The 27,911-nt window shown below is 45.6% G+C and overlaps 1 protein-coding gene across 1 annotated transcript; it reads left to right on the top strand.

Annotated features, from left to right (window-relative positions):
• Nucleotides 1-377: 377 nt before the first annotated feature.
• On the top strand, nucleotides 378-27,682 carry LOC137320659 (gonadotropin-releasing hormone receptor-like). Its single transcript, XM_067982338.1, has 3 exons — nucleotides 378-923; nucleotides 22,894-23,101; nucleotides 27,438-27,682. The coding sequence occupies exons 1-3, from the start codon at nucleotides 378-380 to the stop codon at nucleotides 27,680-27,682; spliced, it is 999 nt and encodes a 332-aa protein (XP_067838439.1).
• The last annotated feature ends 229 nt before the right edge of the window (nucleotides 27,683-27,911 follow it).

The raw sequence follows: 27,911 nt of genomic DNA, 5'->3' as shown, positions 1-27,911 counted from the left end.
TGTTTTTATCAATTGAAATGAGGAGAATGTTGACTTAAATTATTAGCAACAAGATTAAAGGCAGAATTAAATTTCCCAGGGAGGCTATCATTTAAATTGGACAAAATTTGAGATAATGAGATGAAGCTAAGACAAAAGTTCCAAGGACCAAACTAACACTGCTAGCAAATAAAATTGAGTGTGTCACAGCCTTGTAGAGGGATTACAGGCACTCTTCATTATCAGGGCTTCATAAACCTTGGTGGCGGATCATATTTACCTGTGTTTGAATTTGACCTTGCAGGATTGTTGCAGGCACACAGAGAGAGTAACAGCTAACCAACAGTTGGCTATACCCATGCAGACACAGTCAGGTTCACTTTCTTGTGCCCAACACCATGTCTTTAAACTCCCAGCAGAACGACACCTTGGTGCGCTACACGGAATCCAGGAAGAATTGCTTCCTTCCCCTCAACGAGAGCCTGGCAGCTTCCAGGTTGAACTGCTCCTTGCATCTGCCAACTCTCACCATCTCGGGAGTGATCAGAGTGGTCATCACCTTCGTCCTCTTCATCCTCTCCATTACCGTGAACACGATTTTCCTGGTGAAGCTGTCCAAGCAGCATAAGAAGAAGGCCCCGCGGCTCAAGGTTCTGCTCGACAACCTCATAGCGGCCAACCTGGTGGAGACCATGATTGTCATGCCGATGGATGGGGTCTGGAACATCACGGTGCAGTGGTATGGCGGCGAGTTCCTTTGTAAAGTCCTCAACTTTCTCAAACTCTTCTCCATGTACTGCCCTGCCTTCATGGTGGTGATGATCAGCGTGGATCGCTGGCTGGCGATTACGAAACCCTTGAAAAGCGTGACGAAAGGTGTCCACACTGGGAAGTACATGATTGGCGTGGCTTGGTTCTTCAGTCTGGTCTTGGCTTTACCACAGGTGTGAACTCTGCGTTGATGTGCATGTCTTTCATAATCGTTATTATGTGGAATGTTTTGAAATATTATAGAGGTTTGAAACTTTGCTGTTATAGCTGCACGATAACTAACTGCTGTTTCTGAATATAAACTTACCCTAATCCCTAAGATTTAAACTCCAGCCCATGTAGACCCTGGCTGTAATTTTAAAGTTAACAACCACCAACGTTGTCTTGATTTACTAAATCCTGGTCATTAGCGATAATATGTTCTTATTTCCACTGGAGACTGCCATTCCATAGTGTTCTGTGTATGTACGTTTTGTATTATGAAACCTGTGTTCAATGTGAGGAACCACAGTGTTGCAAAATAAAATATTCTGGAGCTCACCCATGAAACTAGGTGAGCATATTGCGAGATGATGGGGGGAGTTTTAACCCCCCAGGATTGGTGGGAGAAGCGGAGTGGTGGTAAAAAAAATGTTTAAATTGGAAACCCGATCCCAACCCGCCTCCAACGCGTCCATTTCCGGTTTTAGCGGAGGCGAGGTGGGGGCGGTCTCCTAACCTGCTCTCCAGAGCCGGGACCGTAATTTAAATATTCTAATAAGGATGCGTGCTTCAAATTTTAGCTGGCTTTCAGATTTAATGCCTGCGGGCCGGGTTTCCAGGGGCTCAGGAAACCCGACAGCTGAAGGGAGGCAAGAATGGCAGGTAAGTGCCTTTCCTGCATTGCCTGTGGGGCAGGAGGAACAGGAGTGCTTTCCTCTGGCCCCCCAAACAAACCTGATCCCCTCCCCGTGATCGGCCGACCCCCTCCCCCCGTCCCCCAGGATCAGACAACCCCTCCCCCCAACCCACGATTTCAATCTCCACCCCGATCTCTGATCTCCCCCTGACCTCTGATCTCCCCAAGGCCTCTGATTGCTCCCCCAACCCCCCTCCCCGGCCTTTCCGATCTACCCCCCCCGACCACTGATCTTCGATCCCCCCGACCTCTGATCTCCCCAAGGCCCCCAATTCCCCCCCCAACCCCCCGGCCTTTCCGATTTCCCCCCCCCAGCCTTTCCAATCTCCCCCCCAGCCTTTCCAATCTCCCCCATCGACCTTTCCAATCTCCCCACCCTCCCCACCAGCCTTTCTGATCCCCCACCGATGATTCCAATCTTCCCCCCGACCCCCGCCCCGGCCTTTTCGACCTCCCTCAGCTCTGGCTTTCCTACAAGACAGACAGCCAGCCTTTCAACGTGGCCGCTACTGGCCGGGAAATAGAGACAAAACATTTAAATGAGGCCCTGCCGATAAATTCGGCAGGACCTCCGGGTTACCCACATTTCCTGGTTTCCCGTCCGCTACAACCTCCCCCACACCCAACCTCCTCGGGGCCGACGGTCTGTTGTTGTGCACTATTAAGTATTACCTGTGGCTGAGTGGCAGCATTCTCGCCTCTGAGTCAGAAAGTTGTGGGTTCAAGTCCCATTCCAGAGACCTGAGCACAAAATCCAAGCTGACACTTCACCACACTACTGAAAGAATGCTACACTGTTGGAGGTGCCGTCTTTCTGATGAGACGATAAACCAAGGTCTCATCTACCTTCTCGGGTGGACATAAAAGATCCCACGCCACTATTTGAAGAAGACCAGTGGAGTTCTCCCCTGTGTCCTGACCAATATTTATCCCTCAACTAATATCACTAAAACAGATTATCTGGTCATTGTCTCACTGTTGGGTGCAAATTGGCTGCTGCATTTCAGACATTACAACAGTAACTACACTTCAAAAGTACTTAATTGGCTGTAAAGCGCTTTGGGACGTCATGAGGTTGTGAAAGGTGCTCAATAAATGCAAGTCTTACTTTCTATGGGTGGCAATTGTCATCAAACTGAACCAAACTTGTACACAGTCAGACATAGTGTAACAACTGTCGTGACAACCTGCACAGTGTATCTGGTTTAGGTTCCTGTTTCATCCATATGACTCCCCTACATGCTAATCATAATCCTACTTTCTTGTTTGTTTATTTTTTCCACCCTAATTTTCCCAACTCCCTACTCTTCTGAAAGCGTTGATTGCTTTTCCTGGGTAAAGTTCCACGAGCAGCAGTCTGGTACTTCACTCAAGTGACCATTATTCATTTGCACGTCCTGCCGATGAATGCTGGCCGACTATTCCATCGTGAGGGGATCAGACCCAAGCCTAATTCACTCCACATCCACACATGGACGCTTCCAGCAGAGGCTGCTGCTTACAATTTGGAGTGGAATCCCTGGATGATTTACCCTGTTTAACCCAGGTCACTGACGCCAATTGGAATACCCCAAGCCCAGCCAATCTCAGATCAGCTAACACAACACAGACTACGAGTTTAACCTGGACCTTCTCGGTCTGTATGTCAGCAAATTCCTAGCTAAACTCACGAGAGGTTGGGCTTTCATTACGAGGGCCAAATACAATTCCCCGCTCTCCCCCCACATTATTTACAAAAAACAATGAAACATGGGTAATTAAAAGCAATTCAGTCACTTGCAATGCGAGAGACTACTCAAATATACCACGATGAGCATCATCTCATATTAAGCACTCTCAAATCTGTTACTTATAAAAAATTAATTCTTAAGATGTGGGCATCGCTAGCAATGCCGGCATCTATTGCCCATCCCTGGCTGTCCTTGAGAAGGTGATAGTGAGCCTTCTTCTTGAATCACTGCAGTCGATGTGGTGACATTGCTCCCACAGTGCTGTTAGGTAGGGAGTTCCAGGTTTTTGACCCAGCGACGGTGAAGGAATGGCGATATATTTCCAAATTCATCAATGGACCCACTTAGCATATAGTTAAGCAAGAAAATTAGAACAAGGAAATAATTCTGTTTCAAAGAAAAAAGGAATCACAAGCTACTGCCAGTGGGTAGATAAGTATAAATTACTTGCCCTCTGCCTGAGACAACAAAAGAAAACTCTTTCATTACCTCGCACATTCCCAATTACAGTGCCCCCCCCCCCCCACCCGCTTTATCTGTAATGACCATGATCTGCTTCCAGCATAAATACAATCTGGAGCGGGAATTTTTTTATTCGTTCATGGGATGTGGGCATCGCTGGCAAGGCCAGCATTTATTGCCCATCCCTAATTGCTCTTGAGAAGGTGGTGGTGAGCCGCCTTCTTGAACCTCTGCAGTCTGTATGGTGAAGGTTCTTCCACAGTGCTGTTAGGAAGGGAATTCCAGGATTTTGACCCAGCGACGATGAAGGAACGGCGATATATTTCCAAGTCGGGATGGTGTGTGACTTGGAGGGGAACGGGCAGGTGGTGTTTTTCCCATGTGCCTGCTGCCCTTGTCCTTCTAGATGGTAGAGGTCGCGGGTGTGGGAGGTGCTGTCGAAGAAGCCTTGGCGAGTTGCTGCAGTGCATCCTGTGGATGGTACACACTGCAGCCACTGTACGCCGGTGGTGAAGGGAGTGAATGTTTAGGGTGGTGGATGGGGTACAAATCAAGCGGGCTGCTTTGTCCTGGATGGTGTCGAGCTTCTTGAGTGTTCGTGGAGCTGCACTCATCCAGGCAAGTGGAGAGTATTCCATCACACTCCTGACTTGTGCCTTGTAGATGGTGGAAAGGCTTTGGGGAGTCAGGAGATGAGTCACTCGCCACAGAAAACCCAGCCTTTGACCTGCTCTTGTAGCCACAGTATTTATATGGCTGCTCCAGTTAAATTTCTGGTCAATGGTGACCCCCAGGATGTTGATGGTGGGGGATTCGGCGATGGTAATGCCGTTGAATGTCATGGGGAGGTGGTTAGACTCTCTCTTGTTGGAGATGGTAATTGCCTGGCGCTTGTCTGGCGCGAATGTTGCTTGCCACTTATCAGCCCAAGCCTGGATGTTGTCCAGGTCTTGCTGCATGAGGGCACCGACTGCTTCATTATCTGAGGGGTTGCGAATGGAACTGAACACTGTGCAATCATCAGCGAACAGCCCCATTTCTGACCTTATGATGGAGGGAAGGTCATTGATGAAGCAGCTGAAGATGGTTGGGCCCAGGACACTGCCCTGAGGAACTCCTGCAGCAATGTCCTGGGGCTGAGATGATTGGTCTCCAACAACCACTACCATCTTCCTTTGTGCTAGGTATGACTCCAGCCACTGGAGAGTTTTCCCCTGATTCCCATTGACTTCAATTTTACTTGGGCTCCTTGGTGCCACACTCGGTCAAATGCTGCCTTGATGTCAAGGGCAGTCACTCTCACCTCACCTCTGGAATTCAGCTCTTTTGTCCATGTTTGGACCAAGGCTGTAATGAGGTCTGGAGCCGAGTGGTCCTGGCGGAACCCAAACTGAGCATCGGTGAGCAGGTTATTGGTGAGTAAGTGCCGCTTGATAGCACTGTCGACAACACCTTCCATCACTTTGCTGATGATTGAGAGTAGACTGATGGGGAGGTAATTGGCCAGATTGAATTTGTCCTGCTTTTTGTGGACAGGACATATCTGGGCAATTTTCCACATTGTCGGGTAGATGCCAGTGTTGTAGCTGTACTGGAACAGCTTGGCTTTTTTTTTATTCGTTCGTGGGATGTGGGCGTCGCTGGCGAGGCCTGCATTTATTGTCCATCCCTAATTGCCCTTGAGGTGCACCTAGTTCTGGAGCACAAGTCTTCAGTACTACAGCCGGGATGTTGTCGGGGCCCATAGCCTTTGCTGTATCCAGTGCACTCAGCCATTTCTTGATATCACGTGGAGTGAATCGAATTGGCTGAAGACTGGCTTCTGTGATGGTAGGGATATCGGGAGGAGGCCGAGATGGATCATCCACTCGGCACTTCTGGCTGAAGATGGTTGTAAACACTTCAGCCTTGTCTTTTGCACACATATGCTGGACTCCGCCATCATTGAGGATGGGGATGTTTACAGAGCCTCCTCCTCCCGTTAGTTGTTTAATTGTCCACCACCATTCACGATTGGATGTGGCAGGACTGCAGAGCTTTTATCTGAACCGTTGGTTGTGGAATCGCTTAGCCCTGCCTATAGCATGTTGCTTCCGCTGTTTAGCATGCATGTAGTCCTGAGTTGTAGCTTCACCAGGTTGGCACCTCATTTTTAGGTACGCCTGGTGCTGCTCCTGGCATGCTCTTCCACACTCCTCATTGAACCAGGGTTGATCCCCTGGCTTGTTGGTAATGGTGGAGTGAGGAATATGCCGGGCCATGAGGTTACAGATTGTGCTGGAATACAATTCTGCTGCTGCTGATGGCTCACAGTGCCTCATGGATGCCCAGTTTTGAGCTGCTAGATCTGTTCTGAATCTATCCCATTTAGCACGGTGGTAGTGCCACACAATACGTTGGATGGTGTTCTGAGTGCGAAGACGGGACTTCATCTCCACGAGGACTGTGCTGTGGTCACTGCTACCAATACTGTCATGGACAGATGCATTTGCGACAGGTAGATTGGTGAGGACGAGGTCAAGTAAGTTTTTCCCTCGTGTTGGTTCGTTCACCACCTGCCGCAGACCCAGTCTGGCAGCTATGTCCTTTAGGACTCGGCCAGCTCGGTCAGTAGTTGTGCTACCGAGCCACTCTTGGTGATGGACATTGAAATCCCCCACCCAGAGTACATTCTGATTCCTTGCTGCCCTCAGTGCTTCCTCCAAGTGGTGCTCAACATGGAGGAGGACCGATTCATCAGCTGAGGGAGGGCGGTAGGTGGTAATCAGCAGGAGGTTTTCTTGCCCATGTTTGACCTTTTGCCATGAGATTTCATGGGGTCTAGAGTCAATGTTGAGGACTCCCAGGGCTACTACCTCCTGACTGTATATCACTGTACTGCCACCTCTGGTAGGTCTGTTCTGCCGGTGGGACAGGACATACCCAGGGATGGTGATGGAAGAGTCTGGGACGTTAGCTGAAAGGTATGATTCTGTGAGTATGGCTATGTCAGGCTGTTGCTTGACTCGTCTGTGGGACAGCTCTCCCAATTTTGGCACAAGTCCCCAGATGTTAGTGAGGAGGACTTTGCAGGGTCGACTGGGCTTTATTTGCCTTTGTCGTGTCCAGTGCCTAGTGGTCCGATGCCGGGTGGTCCGTCCGGTTTTATTCTTATTGTGACTTTTTTTAGTGAGGTTTTACAACTGAGTGGCTTGCTCGGCCATTTCAGAGGGCAATTAAGAATCAACCACATTGCTGTGGGTCTGGAGTCACATATAGGCCAGACCAGGTAAGGATGGCAGGTTTCCTTCCCTAAAGGACATTAGTGAACAAAATAACTACAGGTGAGGAGGAACACTTGACCCATATTACTTCATAAATCCTGAAGCAACCTACACGCCTCCCATTGCAGAATCTAGTTGTTTTATTAATTGCATCCTGATATTGTGCCTCCACTAGTCTGCTGGGAAGTCCATTCCAGGTGTTGGCTACTTTCTTCATGAAGAAGAACTTCCTGATATCAGTCCCAAAGCCACAGTTAACTATGGATTCCCAAAGCTTCCTCAAGCTCTATAGAAATCTAAGAATTTCTCCAGATGCACAGTATAAGTTTGCAGTTGTCATGATGAAAGTTTGTTTCTGTACTCCACACCTGAATATATTTTTCCCCCAAAATTTTCCTCTCTCTTGTTCCCACCCTTGTTTTATGAAAGCACTGTTTTCTGCAGGGGTAGAGTTCCACCGCTGCTCATTGCCCCTTCCCCTCAAAGCCTCACCCAGTCAATGGAGGCATTTAATTCACTCTTAGCTTCTACTAACCATGACAACACAAGTTAATTATCTGAACTAGAAAGAGTTGGCTGTTGAGAATCAGACCTTGTGAGTCTGGAGAGTGAAGACATTTTTCAGTCACAGTGAATGACCAGGATGTGACCTTACAGTTTATTAGAAGTGAATGATGTTATATTCTGTTGGAAGAAACATTTAAAATATAGATCTACAGATGTTTAACTTTGATTTTAATAAAGTGGCAGGTGTCAGCCTTGGCTCAGTGGTAGCACTCACGCTCGAGTCAGAAGGTTGTGGGTTCAAGCCCCACTCCAGAAACTTGAGCACATAATCCAAGTTGGCACTTCAGTGCAGTAATGTGAAGTAAGTACTGCACTATCAGAGGTGCTCTCTTTCGGATGAGAATTTAAACCGAGCTTTGCCTGCCCACTCAAGTAGACAATTCGATTCATAAAAGATCCAGGTACTATTCGAAGAAGAGCAGGGGAGTTCTTCCTGTTGTTCTGGCCAATATTTCTCCCTCACCCAACATCACGAGAAGAAACAGATTATCTGTTCATTGTAACATTGCTGTTGTGGATCCTTGCTATGCGCAAATTGACTGCCACGTTTCTTACAATAAAACAGCGACAACACTTCAATATACTTCATTGGCTGTAAAGCGCTTTGGGACGTCCTAAGGTTGTGAAAACTGCATTAAATGTTTACGTCCACCTGAAAAGGCAGACAGAGCCTCAGTTTAACATCACATCCGAAAGATGGCACCTCTGACAGTGCAACACTCCCTCAATACTGCACTAGAGTGTCAGCCTAGATGTTGTGCTGAGTTCTCTGGAGTGGGGCTTGAACTCATAACCTACTGACTCAGAGGCAGGAGTGCTACCACAGAGCCACAGCTAACACTTTTTTTGCAGAAGTACAGGATAAAGTGAGAGGAAGCAGCAGATGTGGTGGGTAGAGTTTTGAGTGTTTCAGATGATATAGTAAGTTTTAAAACCTTTAGGCTGTACTTACAAAATCTTCGTAATGTTGATGGAGAGGCTGTCATTGATGTAACTTGAGGGAGAGGCTGCCAGATGGAACACAATCATAGAATCATAGAATCGTTACAGCACAGAAGGAGGCAATACAGGCCATCAAGCCTGTGCTGGTTCTTTGTAAAAGCAATCCAGTTAATCCCATTCCCCCGCTCTTTCCCCGTAGCCCTGCAAATTTTTTCTCTTTAAATATTTATCCAATTCCTTTTTGAAAGCCATGTTTGAATTTACTTCCACCACCCTTTCAGGCAGCGCAGTCCAGATCCTAACTACTCGCTGCGTAAAAGAGCTTTTCCTCAAGTCGCCTTTGGTTCTTTTGCCAATCACCTTAAATCTGTGTCCCCAACCCTTCCGCCAAAGGGAACAGTTTCTCTTTATTTACTTTATCTAAACCCACCATGATTTTAAACACTTCTATTAATTCTCCTCTCAACCTTCTCTGCTCTAAGGAGAACAACCCCCGCGTCTCCAGTCTATTCATGTAACTATCCCTGGAACCATTCTTGTAAATTTTTTCTGCACTCTCTCTAAGGCCTTGACATCCTTCCATAATTGGACACCCAACACTCCAGTTGTGGCCGAACCAATGTTGTATATAGGTTCAACATAACTTCCTTGCTTTTGTACTCTGTGCCTCTATTTATAAAGCTCAGGATCCTATGTGCTTTTTTAACTGCTTTCTCAACCTGCCATGCCACCTTCAAAGATTTGTGCACATATACCCCCAGATCTCTCTGTTCCTGTACCCCTTTTAGAGTTGTACCATTTAGTTTATATTACCTCTCTTCGTTCTTCCTGCCAAAATGTACCACTTCGCACTTCTCTGCACTAAATTTCATCTGCCATGTGTCCGCCTATTCCACCAGTCTGTCGATGTCCTCTTGAAGTCTATCATTATCCTCCTCACTGTTTACTACACTTCCAAGTTTTGTGTCATCTGCAAATTTGGAAATTGTGCCCTGTACATGCAAGCCCAAGTCATTAATATATATCAAAAAAAGCAGTGGGCCTAGTATCGACCCCTGGGGAACACCACTGTATACCTTCCTCCAGTTAGAAAAACAACCGTTCACCACTACTCTCTGTTTCCTGTTACTTAGCCAATTTCATATCCATGCTGCCAAGGCCCCTTTTATTCCCTGGGCTTCAACTTTGATGAGATGCCTATTATGTGGCACTTTATCAAACGCCTTTTGAAAGTCCATATACATCACATCAACCGTATTGTCCTCATCAACCCTCTCTGTTACCTCAACAAAAAACTCAATCGAGTTAGTTAAACACGATTTGCCTTGAACAAATCCGTGCTCGGTTTCCTTTATTAATCCACACTTGTCCAAGTGAATGTTAATTTTGTCCCAGATTATCATTTCTAAAAGCTTCCCCCCCCCCCCCACTAAGGTTAAACTGACTGGCCTGTAGTTGTCGGGTTTATCTTTACACCCTTTTTTGAACAAGGGTGCAACATTTGCAATTCTCCAGTCCTCTGGCACCACCCCCGAATCTAAGGAGGATTGGAAGATTATGCCCAGCACCTCTGCAATTTCCACCATTACTTCCCTCAGCAACCTAAGGTGCATCCCATCCGGACCTGGTGACTTATCTATTTTAAGCATAGCCAACCTTTCTCGTAACTCCTCTTTATCAATTTTCACCCCATCCAGTATCTCAACTACCTCCCCTTTTACTGTGACTTTGGCAGCGTCTTCTTCCTTGTCAAAGACAGATGCAAAGCATTCATTTAGTACCTCAACCGTGCCCTCTGCCTCCATGCGTAGATCTCCTAGGAATTTCGTAGGTCCCTAATCAGTCCTACCCCTCCTCTTACTACCTGTTTACTATTTATATGCCTATAAAAGACTTTTGGATTCCCTTTTATGTTAGCCGCCAGTCTATTCTCATACTCCCTCTTTGCCCCTCTTATTTCCTTTTTCACTTCCCCTCTGTACTTTCTATATTCAGCCTGGTTCTCACTTGTATTATCAACCTGACATCTGTCACACGTCCCCTTTCTCTGCTTCATCTTACTCTCTATCTCTTTCGTCATCCAGGGTGCTCGAGGTTTGGTTGCCTTACCTTTCCTCCTCATGGGAATGTACCTAGACTGTACCAGAACCATCTCCTCTTTAAAGTCCGCCCATTGTTCCAGTACAGTTTTGGCTGCCAATCTTTGTTTCCAATTTAGTCTATTATAAAGGATGTGATAACAGGACTCTTAGAAAATATCAATGGGACTAGACAAAGTCAACATGGATTTATGAAAGGGAAATCATGTTTGACAAACCTACTGGAGTTTTTTGAGGATGTAACTGGTAGAATAGATAAGGGGGAACCAGTGGATGTGATGTATTTGGAATTTCATAAGGCCTTTGATAACGTCCCACATAAGAGGTTAGTGTGCAAAATTAAAGCACATGGGATTGGTAGTAATATACTGGCATGGATTAAAAATTGGTTAACAGACAGAAAACAGAGAGTAGGAATAAATGGGTCTTTTTCGGGGTGCCAGGCAGTTACTAGTGGGGTACCGCAGGGATCAGTGCTTGGGCCCCAGCTATTCACAATATATATCAATGATTTGGATGAGGGAACCAAATGTAATATTTCCAAGTTTGCTGACGACACAAAACTAGGCGGGATTGTGAGTTGTGAGGAGGATGCAAAGAGGCTTCAAGGCGATTTAGACAAGTTGTGTGAGTGGGCAAATACATGGCAGATGCAGTATAATGTGGATAAATGTGAAGTTATCCACTTCGGAAGGAAAAACAGAAAGGCAGAGTATTATTTAAATGGTGATAGGTTGGGAAATGTTGATGTACAAAGGGACCTGGGTGTCCTTGTACACCAGTCACTGAAAGCAAACATGCAGGTGCAGCAAGCAGTGAGGAAGGCAAATGGTATGTTGGTCTTCATTGCAAGAGGATTTGAGTACAGGAGCAAGGATGTCTTACTGCAGTTATATAGGGCCTTGGTGAGACCACACCTGGAGTATTGTGTGCAGTTTTGGTCTCCTTACTTAAGAAAGGATATACTTGCCATAGAGGCAGTGCAGCGAAGGTTCACCAGACTGATTCCTGGGATGGCAGGACTGTCGTATGAGGAGAGATTGGGTCGACTCGGCCTGTATTCACTAGAGTTTAGAAGAATGAGAGGGGATCTCATTGAAACATATAAAATTCTGACAGGGCTAGACAGACTAGATGCAGGAAAGATGTTTCCCCTGGCTGGGGGGTCCAGAAGGAGGGGTCACAGTCTCAGGATATGGGGTAGGACATATAGGACTGAGATGAGAAGAAATTTCTTCACTCAGAGGGTGGTGAACCTTTGGAATTCTCTAGCACAGAAGGCTGTGGAGGCCAAGTCACTGAATATATTTAAGAAGGAGCTAGATAGATTTCTAGACACAAAAGGCATCAAGGGGTATGGGTAGAGAGCAGGAATATGGTAGTGAGATAGTGGATCAGCCATGATCATATTGAAGGGCAGAGCAGGCTCGAAGGGCTGAATGGCCTACTCCTGCTCCTATTTTCCATGTTTCTATGATCCCAGGCCAGATTCATTCTCCACCCACTGAAATTGGCCCTGCTTCGATTAAGTATTTTTACTCTAGATTGCTCCTCATCCTTTTCCATAACTAATCTAAACCTTATGATACTATGATTACTGTTCCCTAAATGTTCCCCCACTGACACTTGCTCCACTTAACCCACTTCATTCCCCAGAACCAGATCCAGCAATGCCTCCTTCCTCGTTGGGCCGGAAAGATACTGATCAAGAAAGTTCTCCTGAACACACTTCAGAAATTCCTCCCCCTCTTTGCCCTTTACACTATTATTATCCCAGTCTATATTAGGATAGTTGAAGTCCCCCATTATAACTACTCTATAGTTCTTGCACCTCTCTGTAATTTCCCTGCAAGTTTGCTCCTCTATATCCTTCCCACTAGTTGGTGGCCTATAGAATACACCCAGTGGTGTAATGGTGCCTCTATTGTTTCTTCACTCTCACCAAATAGATTTTGTCCTTGACCCCTCAAGGACATCCTCTCGCTCCACCACTGCAATATTCCTCTCAATCAATACTGCCACCACCACCACCGCACCCCCACCCCTCCTTTCTTTCCTTCCCTATCTTTCCTGAACACCTTGTATCCAGGAATATTTATTACCCAATCCTGCCCTTTTTTGAGCCAGGTCTCCGTTATCGCCACTACATCATATTCCCATGTGGCTATTTTCACCTGCAGCTCACCAAGCTTATTTACCATGCTTTGTGCGTTTGCACACATGCACTGTAAACCTACCTTAGACCTTCTCGTATTCTGTCTTAGTCTGATCCCACCTAATACTGTACTATTTCTTACACTAGTGCCATCCATCTCTCCCAATCCTTTGTGCTCCTTGTTTCTCCTTTCTAATGCTACCTCCTGGTGCCCATCTAGTTTAAACCACCCCTCCGCCCCCCGCCACACACAGCACTAGTGAACCGTCCCGCAAGTACATTGACCCCAGTTCTGTTGCGGTACAACCCTCATCCATTTTGAACACGTCCCTCCTGCCCCAGAACTGATCCCAATGCCCCAAGAATCTGAAGCCCTCCATCCTGCACATAGTTTTTCTGATTCCTGTAAACTCTTCGAATACTTTGAGACAAATTGAAGGCAGGGGGTTAACAAGCAGGATCTCAAAGGTAGTAATCTCCAGATTACTCCCAGTGCCACGCGCTAGCGAGTATAGAAATAGGAGGCTAGAGCAGATGAATGCGTGGCTGGAGAGATGGTGCAGGAGGGAAGGCTTTAGATTGCTGGGGCATTGGAACCAGTTCTGGGGAGGTGAAACCTGTACAGGCCGGATGGGTTGCACCTCAACGGAGCTGGGACCAATGTCCTCGCAGAGAGTTTCACTAGTACTGTGGAGGGGGGGGGGGGGGTTTAAACTAATTTGGCAGGGGATGGGCACCCGGATGCAGCATTGGAAAGGGGAAGAAAAGGGCACAAAGGGCAGGATTGGATACTAAATATTCCTGGATACAAAGTATTCAGGAAAGATAGGGAAGGAAAGAAAGGAGGGCTGGTGACAGTATTGATTGAAAAGAATATTGCAGTACTGGAGAGAGAGGATGTCCTGGAGGGGTCAAGGACAGAATCTATTTGGTTAGAGTTAAGAAACAATAGAGGTGCCATTACACTACTGGGTGTATTCTATAGACCACCAGCTAGTGGGAAGGATATAGAGGAGCAAATTTGCAGGGAAGTTACAGAGAGGTGCAAAAGCCATAGAGTAATGATAATGGGGGTTTCAACTATCCTAATATAGACTGGGATATCAATAATAATACAAGGGCACAGAGGGGAGGAATTTTTGAAATGTATTCAGGATAACTTTCTCGACCAGTATGTTTCCGGCCCAATGAGGAAGGAGGCATTGCTGGACTTGTTTCTAGGGAATGAGACGGACCAAGTGGAGCAAGTGTCAGTGGGAGAGCGTTTAGGGAACAGCGATCATAGTATCATAAGGTTTAGAATAGCTATGGAAAATTACACTGACTACTCTAAAGTAAAAATACTGAATTGGAGGAGGGCCAATTTCAGTGGGATGAGAACAGATCTGGCCCAGGTAAATTGGAATTATAGATTGGCAGGCAAAACTACAATTGAACAGTGGGCGGTCTTTAAGGAGGAGATGGTTCGGGTGCAGTCTAGATATATTCCTTGAAGGAGAAAGGCAGGGCAACTAAAGCCAGAGCTCCCTGGATGACGAAAGAGACAGAGAGTAAGGTGAAGCAGAAAAAAGGGGTGTATGACAGATGTCAGGTTGATAACACAAGTGAAAACCAGGCAGAATATAGAAAGCTCAGAGGGGAAGTGAAAAAGGAAATAAGAGGGGCAAAGAGAGAGTATGAGAATAGACTAGTGGACAACATAAAAGGGAATCCAAAAGGCTTCTACAGACATGTTAACAGTAAATGGGTAATAAGAGGAGGGCTGGGGCCGATTAGGGACCATAAAGGAAATCTACCCATGGAGGCAGTGGGCACAGCTGAGGTACTAAATGAATACTTTGCATCAGTCTTTACCAAGGAAGAAGATGCTGCCAGAGTCTCAGTAAAGGAAAATATAATTAAGATACTGGATGGGCTAAAAATTGAGAAAGAAGAGGTACTAGAAAGGCTAGCTGTACTTAAAATAGATAGGTCACCTTGTCCGGATGGGATGTATCCTAGGAGGCTGAGGGAAGTAAGGGGGGAAATTGCGGAGATACTGGCCGTAATCTTCCAGACATCCTTAGATACGAGTGCTGCCAGAGGTTTGGAGAATTGCAAATGTTATACCCTTGTTCAAAAAAGGGTGTAAAGATAAACCCAGCAACTACAGGCCAGTCAGTTTAACCTCAGTGGTGGAGAAACTTTTGGAAACAATAATCCGGGACAGAATTAACAGTCACTTGGACGAGTATGGATTGATTAGGGAAAGCCAGCACGGATTTGTTAAAGGCAAATTGTGTTTAACCAGCTTGATAGAGTTTTTTGATGAGGTAACAGAAAGGGTAGATGAGGGCAATGCAGTTGATGTGGTGTATATTGTTTTTCAAGAAGTGTTTGATAAAGTGCCACATGGTAGGCTTGCTATTAACATTGCAGCCCATGGGATAAAGGGGGCAATAGCAACATGGATACAGAATTGGCTAAATGACAGGAAACAGAGAGTAGTGGTGAACAGCTGTTTTCCAGACTGGAGGGAGGTGGTGTTCCAAGGGTCAGTGCTGGGACCACTGCTTTTCTTGATATATATTAATGACTTGGTCTTGGGTGTACAGGGCACAATTGCAAAATTTGCGGATGACACAAAACTTGGAACGGCAGTGAACAGTGAGGAGGATAATGATAGACTTCAAGAGGTATAGACACTCTGGTGGCATGGGCAGACACATGGCAGATGAAGTTTAACGTGGAAAATTGCGAGGTGAGACATTTCAGTAGGAAAACTGAGGCAAGGCAATATAAATTCGAGGGCACAATTCTAAAAGGAGCAGATGAACAGAGGGATATGGGGGTATATGTGCACAAATCGCTGAAGGTGGCAGGGCAGGTTGAGAAAGCGGTTAAAAAAGCATACGGGGTCCTGGGCTTTATAAATAGAGGCATGGGGCCTGATTTTAGCAGGCCTGCGGGTTTCCGGCGGGTTGGGTTTCGGGTGCGTGGCCTCCGCGCCCGGTGAAATTAGTGGGTTGCCCGCGCGATCGTAGCAGGCAATCCACTAATTGGAATCACTTACCTGCTCCTCCGGGGTCCGCGCTGCTGGTCTGCGCGTCGGGCGGGCTGCGCATGCGCAGTACGATCTGTCAGCTGGAGGCTCTCTAGTTAAAGGGGCAGTCCTCCACTGACAGATACTGCAACCAATGGAACAAATTACAGCATGGAGCAGCCCAGGGGGAAGGCTGCTCCCAGTTTAATGATGCCTCACCCCAGGTATCATCAGATGGGGTGAGGAGGAGGGGGAGGACAGAGATCTTCCACCCGGCGGGCGGGAGGAAGCGGCCTGCCTCTGCCACCAAGAAGGCCTGGCTCGAGGTGGCAAAGGGGGTCACCTGCACCACTAACATATCGCCCACCTGCATACAGTGCAGGAGGCGCTCCAATGACCGCAGTAGGTCAGCCACAGTGAGAACACGTAGTCTTTCCCCTACACTCCGTCTGCCACAACATTGCCCCCACCCCACATCTCCTTCGGCACCGCCAACACTACTCTGTCACATCACCCCTCATACCCACTCAAACCCCATCCTCATCTTACCTGCACCTACTCACCTCGCCAGTACTCATCCTGCCACTAACACGCAACCCAATCCTCATACAATCTCATGGCTCTATCCCATACTCACCCTCTCATGCATCTCTCTCACGGCCAGCCTCACTCAACCTGCCACTACCTGTGCTGCAGCCACAGGGCATGCATCACATATGTGCAGTAGGCAGCGTACGGCAAACGTGTCGTGAGCATGAAGTGGGTGCACAAGGGTGTCTGAGGGTTTGTCATGGGTGTTACCTATATTGAATTTCGGAGCAACAAACATCACACATTATATTGACACCACCACTGCCATGTCTCCGCGAATCCTGTCTGTTGTGTCCAATAATGCCCGCTCTTGGGTATCACTATGAGGACCCACCACTGATGCCACCCATTGTGTTACTGCAGAGTAGGTGCAGGTGTATTTGCAGGGCTCTTCCGTGCAGACGACTGAGAGACATCGGCGGTGTACCCGGCTGCACCCTGGAAGGATGCGGAGGAGAAGTTGTGGAGGGCAGTGGTGACTTTGGCAGCGACAGGTAAGCAGATGGTGCTGGGGCCAGCCAGGAGCAGCTCGGCATGAAAGAGCCTGCAGATCTCCACGACTACATGTCGAGTGAATCTGCGCCTCCGTGTGCACTGCTGCTCGGAGAGGTCCGGGGAGCTGCGCCTCGGTCTGTGGACCCTGTGGCGAGGGTAGTGCCCTCTGCGACGCGTCTCTCTCTGCGGTAGCCCTCCCTCCTGCTGTACAGGTGGATGTGTCACAGCACTCTGTTGTGGAGCTCCACGTGTCAGAGGTGGACGGCGTGGATGGCGAGGCTGGTGATGCTGTTCGCCCTCCGAGGAGGTCATGACTGCAGCTACGGCGGCCCCCATCCGCTAGATGTACATCTGAGGGGGTCCGCAAGGTAGGCACATGTCTCCGAACCCCGGGGTGAGTGTGCAGGTTGGTGACTTTGACCGTCCGGAGGGGGGTGGTGGAGGCCACACTTTGTCCCAAGTGACAGAGCGGCCTCCTGCAATGGGTGAAGGTCTCCCCCCCCCCACCTGTCAAATGGACCTTTGCAGCTGCCACAGGCTGACGGCTGCAACACGTCCAGTTCAACTAGGACTGTTTCCCCCAGTGTGTGAAACAGTCCCATGTTTCCCCAAAATCACACACAGTCCCTTAATCAGGTCAGTTAATGACCTGAACAAGCGAAATAAATAACCTCAAGTGGCATCCCGCTGGCTTTAATTGCCTGCGGGATTCCCACCAGCGGGGGCCACGCACGCACCCCCGCACGTCATCGGGGAACCCGGAAGTGGGCGGGATCGTGGCGCAATCCGGTCACGTGACTGGATATCGGGATTTTCGGGGCCCCCCCGCTGGAAACCCACAGGAAACCCGACGGTAAAATCAAGCCCATAGAGTACAAAAGGAAGGAAGTCATGATGAACTTTTATAAAACACTGATTCGGCCACAACTGGAGCATTGTGTCCAGTTCTGGGCACCGCACTGTAGGAAGGATGTGAAGGCGTTAGAGAGGGTGCAGAGGAGATTTACTAGAATGATTTCAGGGATGAGGGACTTAAATTACATGGATAGACTGGAGAAGCTGGGATTGTTCTCCTTGGAACAGAGAAGGTTGAGAGGAGATTTGATAGAGGTATTCAAAATCATGAAGGGTCTAGAAAGAGTAGATAGAGAGAAACTGTTCTCATTGGCGGAAGGGTCAAGGATCAGAGGGCATAGATTTAAGGTGACGTGAGGAAAAACTTTTTTGCACAGCGAGTGGTTAGGATCTGGAATGCACTGCCTGAGGGAGTGGTGGAGGCAGATTCAATCATGTCCTTCAAAAGGGAACTGGATAAGTACATGAAATGAAACAATGTGCAGGGCTACGGGGATAGGGCGGGGGTGTGGGTCTATCTGGATTGCTCGTGCATAGAGCCGGCATGGACTCAATGGGCCTAATGGCCTCCTTCCGTGCTGTAACCTTTCTATGATTCAATGATTCTAATAAAACAGGCTCTTTCAGAGTAATGAAATTCATCAGAGCAGATCTGCCAGCTGTTTGAGCACTATTAACAAAGGCAAGCTGATATTTTTAGTGTTTGTTTGTTTAAGGTCAAAATTACAATAATAAAGCTATCACTAGAGTACCTTTATTACTGTAATATTATTGCTTGTTTGAATGCGTGAGCTGAAAATTTGAATAGAAATGGTTGTCTTAAGGAAACTGAAATTTTCCTTGCTCTACCAATGGTCTAAGGGCTATAGACATGCATATTGATACCATACATGCCAACAGTCTACATTTTACATGGGAAGGAAAGAAGAAAGAAGGAACTTGCATTTATATAGCACCTTTCATGTCCTCAAGCCAGTGTTGGCTTCTCCGTATTTGCAGATGAAAGTCAGTGCAGATTCAAACCTATGTACTCCACAAAGATCACCCCATGAATCATTACAACTCAGTTGTAATAGGCACGTATATCTGTGTCACATGACTTCTTCAATCTGCCGGAAAAACTGAAGCGAAGCTGGAGACTCAACTTGTTCCATGGTGCAGATCTGTATGGCCTACTCATGTTCAATTAACACAGCATCAATGGAAGGTGATTACAATTGGATTCAGAGAGGAGTCAGAAGGAAAAACATCAGCTGCAGAGGGAAGAATGTTGCAGGAACCTTACAGCAGGTGTTCATTACAATGTGAATTACAAACTGCAGCTACTAGACAACAAGTAATCAGTTGGGTGGAAACTGCAGTTGGGAACCAAAGTAAAGGAGATGGTATTTACTATCACTATGATCCAGTGCAGTAAACACAACTGGACTGCACTGTGCTAAACCTGCTCTTCTTTCCCTAATAAGCACAGGATGCTAGGATGTAGCTGCTGGGTGTAATGGTGGTGTGCCTGAATCGGTTGAAGGACTGATTAGCTGCTGGTGGCTGGATCAAACCCAATACTTTAAATGTTTTGTTTTCACTTTTTCAAATGAAGGCGCAAATATTTTTTTTCTGAATTTCCCCCTAATTTTCTGAACTCCCTACTCTTCTGAAAGCATTGACTGCTTTTCCTGGGTAAAGTTCCATGAGCAGCAGTCTGGTACTTCACCTGAGTGCCCATTATTCATGAGTGGGTCCTGTCAATGAATGCTGGCCGACTATTCTACCATGAGGGGATCACACCCGAGCCTGATTCACCCAACAGCCTGACATGCATGCTTCCAGCAGAGGCTACTGGGTACAATCTGGAGAGGAAACCCTGGATGATAGATCAATATAATGGGAGCTTAGAACCAACCTTGAAAATTACAAAAGTCTTGATTAAATTAGGAACAAATTAAGGATTGATAAACACCAACATTGCATATTTGGATTTCATTTGCGGTGGAAGAAAGTGGAGTCTGTAAAGTTGCATTAAAGTCTAGGCAACTGCTATGTTTCATATTTAACATATCTGTATCCTTCTGAGTTAAATGCAAAATTAAATGCAATAAAGGCAAAATAAAGGCAAACATACAATAGGAAAATATCTGAAAATGCACCAGCATTCCTTGGAAAATGTCCCTAGAACTCACTATAAAATAAATCCTGTGCACATGTATCCCCATTCAACCTTCATTTTTTTCTCTATACAAGTGATGGAATATTCGGTATACCTTGAGTTACAACAAGTCCATGTCCTGCTGCCCTTTCAATGCAACTGCCTGTCATAGGGTGTCAGCGCCATCTTTGTGTTGTCAGTTTTTAAGGAGCTGATTCAGCTCTTTTGAAGCTGTTGATCAGCTTATGCTCATTTTCTAGATTGGTAAGTATATGGGAAGGTTTAGAAAATGATTGCCCACAAAGTAAATTAGCAAAATAAATCTACTAACACAGTGAGGACAGCTGCAAAAATAAAAATAAATGTCTTCAAAAGTCCTGTGAGGTAAATAAAAAGTGCCACCAAGGAAATAGCAGGAAATTAAACTCATGTGGCTGATAATGTTCTGATGAAGAATGACCATTCCTCTTCAGATTCTGAAGATTCTCTAATTATTCTCTTATTTGGATTGGTGTTTTTGGCTGATGAGTGGTAATCCATTATCACTGAGTTAAATGCTCGTCAAAACATGTGGTGTGACAGTAAAGAAAGAAGAAAGACTTGCATTTATATATCACCTTTCACAACCTCAGGACATCCCAAAGTGCTTTACAGCCAATTAAGTACTTTTGAAGTTTAGTCACTGTTGTAATGTGGGAAATGCGGCAGCCAATTTGTGCTCAATAAGCTCCAACAAACAGCAATGAGATAAATAACCAGATAATCTGTTTTAGTGATGTTGGTTGAGGGATAAATAGTGGCCAGGACAAATAACAAGTAATACTGCCAAAATTGCCTCTATCACTGAAATCACCATTACCGTTAAGTGGTAAGTGGGCAGTAACGCTTCTGTATGTTATAAATGAGTTAGTGCATATACTATTTAGTGTCAGTGGTAGCACTCTTGCCTTTGTATCAGAAGGTTGTGGGCTCAAGTCCCACTTGAGCACAAGATCTAGGCTGACACTCCAGTGCTGCACTGCCGGAGTGCCGTCTTTTTAATGGGATGTTAAATTGAGGCCCCGTCTGCCCTCTCAGGTGGATGTAAAAGATCCCATGGCACTATTTGAAGAAGAGCTGAGGGATTCTCAGTGGTGCCCTGGCCAACATTTATCCTTCAACTAACATCACTCAAACAGATTATCTGGTCATTATCTCATTGCTGTTTGTGGGAACTTGTTATGTGCAAATTGGCTGCTGCATTTCCTACTTGACAACAGCGACCACACTTGAAAAGTACTTGATTGGCTGTAAAATGCTTTGGGACGTCCTGAGGTTATGAAAGACACTATTTGAATGCAAGTTCTTTCTTTCACTACAATAGATGGTAAATGTGTCAAGAATTCATCTATTAGTAGGAATTTCTAGGTTCAACTTTTTCGCACACAATCAGTTCAAAGAACAATATGTAAGACCACCTGATCTTTGCTCAGGAAAGGAATATCAATATCTACCAGTTGGAGACAAAATACCTTAATGTGGGGAAAAGAGTAGTGCCATGTTTGCTCAATCATTTTTCTGCTGAATTATACTGAAGTATTATTTTTATGTTAAAATGAGCAACATGAAGCTGAGGGCAAGGGGGGAAATGTATATTTAAGCCAGTAGACTAATCTGTGGAATGGTGGCTGTCTTCATATCAGACTATGGGAATCCATCCAGAGCTGTTGGAATGACCCTATTCATTTAGAAAGTAGCAGGGGTTAGCTGTCAGTTCAATGGGCAACTCTGCTGGCCAACCCCTGGTTAGGGAATTGGTCAGAGGTCCTCAACTCCCTGACCAGAGAGAGAACTAAAGAATAGGGAAACACATATTATGGGTCTGTTTGTTAAGATGTGTTGAGAGAGGGTCTTGGCCTGACTACCTTCAGAAAAAAGCTGACCAGGCCCAGACCATGTCTTGCTCCGATTGACCAAAAGAGGATGTTTCTTATCCCACTACTCTGACCAAAAGAAGGTGTTTCTTATCCCACTAATAAATACAGTGTGAGGCAGCTTATTATTTTCTTTATTATGAGGAGGGATTAAATTGCATTGGTGTAAGGTGAGATTTGCTATAACTGTTATGCTGTACGTTCATTTACTGACTGTGAAATAAAGAAGCCTAATTTTAACCAGTCCAACTCTCGGAAAATTGGAGAAGTGCAAGTGAGGGCACATGCAACATTATAGTAACCAATTCACATAACAAGGGGCTTCCATTGTCACACTCGTTCCCCAGGTCATGGTAACTAAATGTTGAGCGGTACAGGTGAACTCCTGATCATAAGGGACGTAAGGGCCGCTTATCGGAGAGACCAGTGATGCAGGCCCAAAATTTGTAACAGGTGGATAAATGCAACTGATCCATTGAGTAGCTGAGGCAGCTAGTCCCCAATAGTGGACAATCAATCACATCCACATATGCCCAGATTTTGACACACGTCCTTTCAGGTCAAGGTATTACAAGGTATGACAGTCCTGTGAGACAGGTCATTTAAAAAATCTGGATATAAAAAGCTGGTATGAGTAAAAGTGGCCATGAAGTTATCAGAGTGTTGTAAAAACCCAACTGGTTCACCAATGACCTTGAGGGAAGGAAACCTGCCAGTCTGGCCTATATGTGACTCCAGTCCCACACCAACATGATTGATTCTTAACTGCCCTCTGAAGTGGCGTGGCAAGCCACTCAGTTGTATCAAACCACAGAGCACCTTCACCACATGGACTGCAGCAGTTCAAAGAAGATCGTCCACCACCACCTCTTCAGGGCAACTAGAGATGGGCGATAAATGCCTTGCTAGCGATGCCCACATCCTGAGAATGAACAAATAATTTTAAATAATTATTCTGCCTCTTAAAACTGACTTTGATTTTGTTTCTTTTTTCATCTTTCTTTGTAGTTATGGCTCTTCAAAATGATCCACTACTCAGAGCCGTTCCCCTTCTCACAGTGTGCGACTCTTGAAAGCTTTCAGAGTCAGTGGGACCAGGCATTCTACAACTTCTTCACCTTTGGATTCCTATTTGTCATCCCTCTGTTCATCATGCTGATCTGCAATTTCAAAATAATCATCAAGATGACAAAAGTTCTGCGCCCAAAATTTAATCGTATGTTCGCAAACTTTCCAGTCATCTACTTATACAGCTGTAGGCATGTGCCTCTGTGTTCAGTGGTCAAAAAAAACTGGAATGCATTTACTGCCAAACACACTTCTTAGGTTAAAATATATTACCTACCAGATTAAGATAAATTAATTAGATATCTTAAAGTAGCAGTTTGAAAAATAAAAACAAAAAAAATGTATATAACCATTGAAATCCATCACCTAGATTTCATACAAACATACGAAATTTGACGGGCAGGAAAAGGCCTACTGGTCCATCTAATATAATTGTGATGTCTTGTGCATCACAATACAGACATTCCCACTCCACCCAGAAGACATAAAATCTCCCTGGCGAAAAACCAGATAAAAACCCAGGCTAATTAGGGGGGATCTGGAAAATTCCTCTCCGATCATCTTAGGCGATCAAAACTAATCCAGGAGATCACTCTGATCCTGATTGCCAGACAGGTAAAAAGGGTGTAACTTGGCTGTATTAAAGAGTTCATAAATTTTGGTAATGTCCTCGCAAATATGTTATGCTAAATCTTTATAAATCACTGGTTAGGCCCCAGCTGATGTATTGTGTCCAAATAAGGGCACCACACTTTAGGAATATGTCAAGATCTTGGAGAGGGTGCAGAGGAGATTTACTAGAATAATACCAGGGATGAGGGACTTCAGTTATGTAGTGAGACTAGAGAAGCTGAGATTGTTCTCCTTAGAGCAGAAAAGATTAAGGGGAGATTTAATAGGAGTGTTCGATATTATACGGGGTTTTAATAGAGTAAATAAAGAGAAACTGTTTCCACTGGCTGGAGGGCCGATAACCAGAGGACACAGATTTATGATAATTGGCAACAGAACCAGAGGGGAAATGAGGAGAAATGTTTTTATACAGCAAATTGTTATGATCTGGGGAATGGGCAGGAAAGTGAAGTTGAGGTAGAAGATCAGTCATGATCTTATTGAATGGCGGAGCAGGCTCAAGGGGCTGTATGGCCTACTCCTGCTCCTAATCCTTATATTCTTATGTTCTTAAGACCTGGAATGCACTGCCTGAAAGGGTAGTGGAAGCAAATTCAATAGTAACTTTCAAAAAGGAATTGGATAAATACTTGAAAAGGAAACATTGGCAGGGCTAGGGTGGACGGAATGGGGGAGTGGGACTAATTGGATAGCTCTTTTAAAAGAGACGGCACAGGCATGATGGGCCGAATCGCCTCCCCCTGTGCTCTATGATTCTATAAGTATGTGCTGCAGTCTCGTGGGGAATGCAGCTTGTAAAATTGCAGTCCCTCCCCAGGTGGAGCTATCATTGGTCCATCTTCATGCATGGCAATCTTAAAAATGCCTTAACTGTGCCTGGCTTGTGTGATATAGCTGTAGGATAAAACTTTCCGCAGAACGTAAAAAAAAAGAAAAATTTAAGCAGTGAAATAAGCACTAGTCATATCTGCTGCAGTTCTACAGAATTTCATTCTTCATCCGTTAACTAGATAATATCAGTGCACGGTACATCGATCATTCCAAAGGGTTATCTTAGTTGCGGGAATTGCAAAGCCTTTTATTTGAATGTTTTTTTAAACCACAGAAGTCATTTAAGTGGTTCCTCTTGAATGGCTGGACACAATGGAGGCCACAGTTCCATGTGGGTGAGGGACGCTGGTAGCACATCTACTGCTGACCGAGCCAAAGTTTGCTGGGTCAGGGAGGGTGTTTCCCCCTCCTCCCGAAAAGGTCATCGAACTGCCCCCTAAGGAAGCCACTTCAAAAATACTTAGAAAATTACTTGATCTTAAAGCGTCAGAGGTCCATGGCTACAATCCTCAGCCTGGTCCACACTATCAATCTGTGGCCCAGCGCAGTTGGTCTCACCTTGAAAGTTACCCACCAGTCCCGCCATCTCCTACGCAGCTGGCCCTATCAGGTGCTGGTAGAGGCTCCGACCCTTACAAAGCCCGCAGAATCCCATCTGGATCCAGGCCTAATTTCCATTCCTCCCGGTCCACTATGGGTAGAGTTATGGTGGAAGTGCACCGGAAGAGCCGTAGGCTTTTGGTCCTAATGTCAATCACTCCAAGCTCACCCCATCAGTAAAACGAAGTGAATTTTCTTTCTCAAATCACGCATACCGCACACTTAGGTGGCATCGCTTATTTGCTGTTCTTTGTATTGCACGGTTGAGTAAAGAAACTAACCCGAAATTCATGGCGGCCAGCTCCACCAGCGCAAATGCACCCCCCACTGTGCCCTTAGCTGAGGACGCAAACCCCATCCCAAATCGCAGGACAGGGTTATTTAAATGAATGGGGCAGGTGCATGGCACCCACAAGGGCACATTAAAGGCACCTGCCCCAATCTGCCAGCTGATGTTGGATCAGCAGCCTGAGCCCCTTCCTAGGCTGAAGAATAGCAGGGAGTACGTTTATTCTTTGCTCTTAGGGGAGCAAATGGTGGGCATTTTAAAGGTAATTGACCCTCTCCAGGATTGATTGGCTTTGTCTTGGGGCTTTTCCTTGGGTCTCAGCTGGTATGAGTTGGTCTGAGGCCTTCTAAGGACAGACTTTTTCTCCATTTTAAATCTCCACCATCGGTCTTTCTCTGGAGGGCACTCTCTGGGTTGCTTCGGTGGTCCATTCCCTCCCCATCTTCATAACAACAACAGCTTGCATTTATAAGGCGTTCCTCAAGGTGAATTCTATCGGAAATTACATAGAATTTACAGCACAGAAACAGGTCATTTGGCCCAACTGGTCTATGCCAGCGTTAATGCTTCACAGGAGTATCCCCCCACCCCTCTTCATCTAACCCTATCATTATATCCTTCTATTCCTTTCTCCCTCATGTGCTTATCAGCTTCCCCTTAAATGCATCTATGCTATTCGCCGTGGAACTCGCAACGTGGTAGTGAGTTCCACGTTCTAATCACTCTTTGGGTAAAGAAGTTTCTCCTGAATTCCCTATTGGATTTATTGGTAACTATCTTATATTTATGGCCCCTAATTTTGGTCTCCCCACAAGTGAGAACATCTTCTGTACGTCTACCCTATCAAACCCCTTCATAATTTTAAAGACCTGTAATAGGACCTAAAGCCTTCTCCTTTTTAGAGAAAAGAGCCCTAGCCTGTTCAGCCTTCCTTGATAAATATAACCGCTCAGTTCTGGTATCACCCTTGTAAATCTTTCTTGCACCTTCTCTAATGCCTCTATATCCTTTTCATAATATGGAGACCAGAACTGTGCAGAATACTCTAGGTGTGGTCTAACCAAGGTTCAATACAAGTTTAACATAACCTCTCTGCTCTTCAATTCTATCCCTCTAGATATGAATCCCAATGCATTGTTTGATTCTTTTATGGCCTTATTAATCTGCATCGCTACTTTTAGTGATTTGTGTATCTGTATCCCAGATCCCTTTGCTAGTTTACCCCATGTAGACTCTTATTCTCCAAGCAATATGTGGCCACCTTATTCTTCCTACCAAAATGCACCGCCACACAATTATCTATAGTGAAATTCATTTGCCAATTACACACCCATTCTACAAGTTTATTAATGTCCCCTTGTATTTTGTTGCAGTCCTCCTCAGTATTAACAATACCCCCCAATTTGGTGGTGTCCACAAATTTTGAAATTGTATTTCCAATTCCCAATTCCAAATTGTTTATGTAAATTGTGAACAGCAGTGATCCCAGCACCGATCCCTGTGGAACATCACTTCCCACCTTTTGCTAGTCTGAGTAGCTACCCTTAACCCCTACTCTCTGTTTTCTGTTTTGTAACCAGCTTGCTATCCATTCTGCTACTTGTTCCCTGACTCCACATGCTCTGACCTTAACCATGAGTCTACTATGCGGTACCTTATCAAACGTCTTTTGAAAATCCAAATATATTACATCTACTGTATTACACTTGTCTACTCTTTCTGTTACTTTTTCAAGAATTCAAGAAGGTTGATCAAGCATGACCTTCCCTTTTGAAATCAAGCAATCCTATTTTTTTTTAGCATGTACAGTGTCACATTTTGTGTGCAGGAGTAGGGGTGGAGTTGGATGGTGTCACTGCAATGTTGGGGAGGAACGGAGCAATCTGGGACGATGAGTGTACATGTCAGAAGACACTACTGCCTGGTGCGATTGCGATCAATTGGTTTTCTAGATGGCTTGTGATAAGTGCTTGCATTCGTAACTGGGCCAATCAATGTTCTTCCGCAAGGCTACCGTAGAACCATACAAACAGTCTATGCCTTATTTACCATATTGTGCATTTTGGTATTCACTGCTGACCTCCACATTACTTTAGGAAATCCTGAATTTCTCAAAATATTTATTTTACAGAGATGGACCTGAACCGATCAAGGAATGTCTTACCACAAGTTCGCATGAAGACGATGAAAATGACCATTGCATTTGTCACTTCTTTCATGATCTGCTGGACTCCATACTATCTCATGGGAATTTGGTACTGGTTTGATCCAGATCTGCACAATAAATTGCCCGAACCTGTCAATCACTTCCTCTTTGTCTTTGGGTTACTAAATCCTTGCTTTGATCCACTTATTTATGGGTATTTTTCTCTTTAGTTCATTATTAAATGTGACACTTGTCTTTTTATGATGCATTGTCCACTGCTCCAGCTATTTTGCTGCTCTCAGTCTGTGCACAGTTCCATTTCTCAGCTCAGACACAGAACCCGAGAAATGCTATGACATCCCTGGCACTCATACAGTCCATGTTGTGACAGTCCCGGCACTCATACAATCCATGTTGAGACAGTCCCGGCACTCATACAATCCATGTTGAGACAGTCCC

The sequence above is a fragment of the Heptranchias perlo genome, chromosome 4 (genome assembly GCF_035084215.1).
Source record: "Heptranchias perlo isolate sHepPer1 chromosome 4, sHepPer1.hap1, whole genome shotgun sequence".
Lineage (NCBI taxonomy): Eukaryota > Metazoa > Chordata > Chondrichthyes > Hexanchiformes > Hexanchidae > Heptranchias > Heptranchias perlo.
This window is presented reverse-complemented; position numbering and strand designations above follow the sequence as displayed.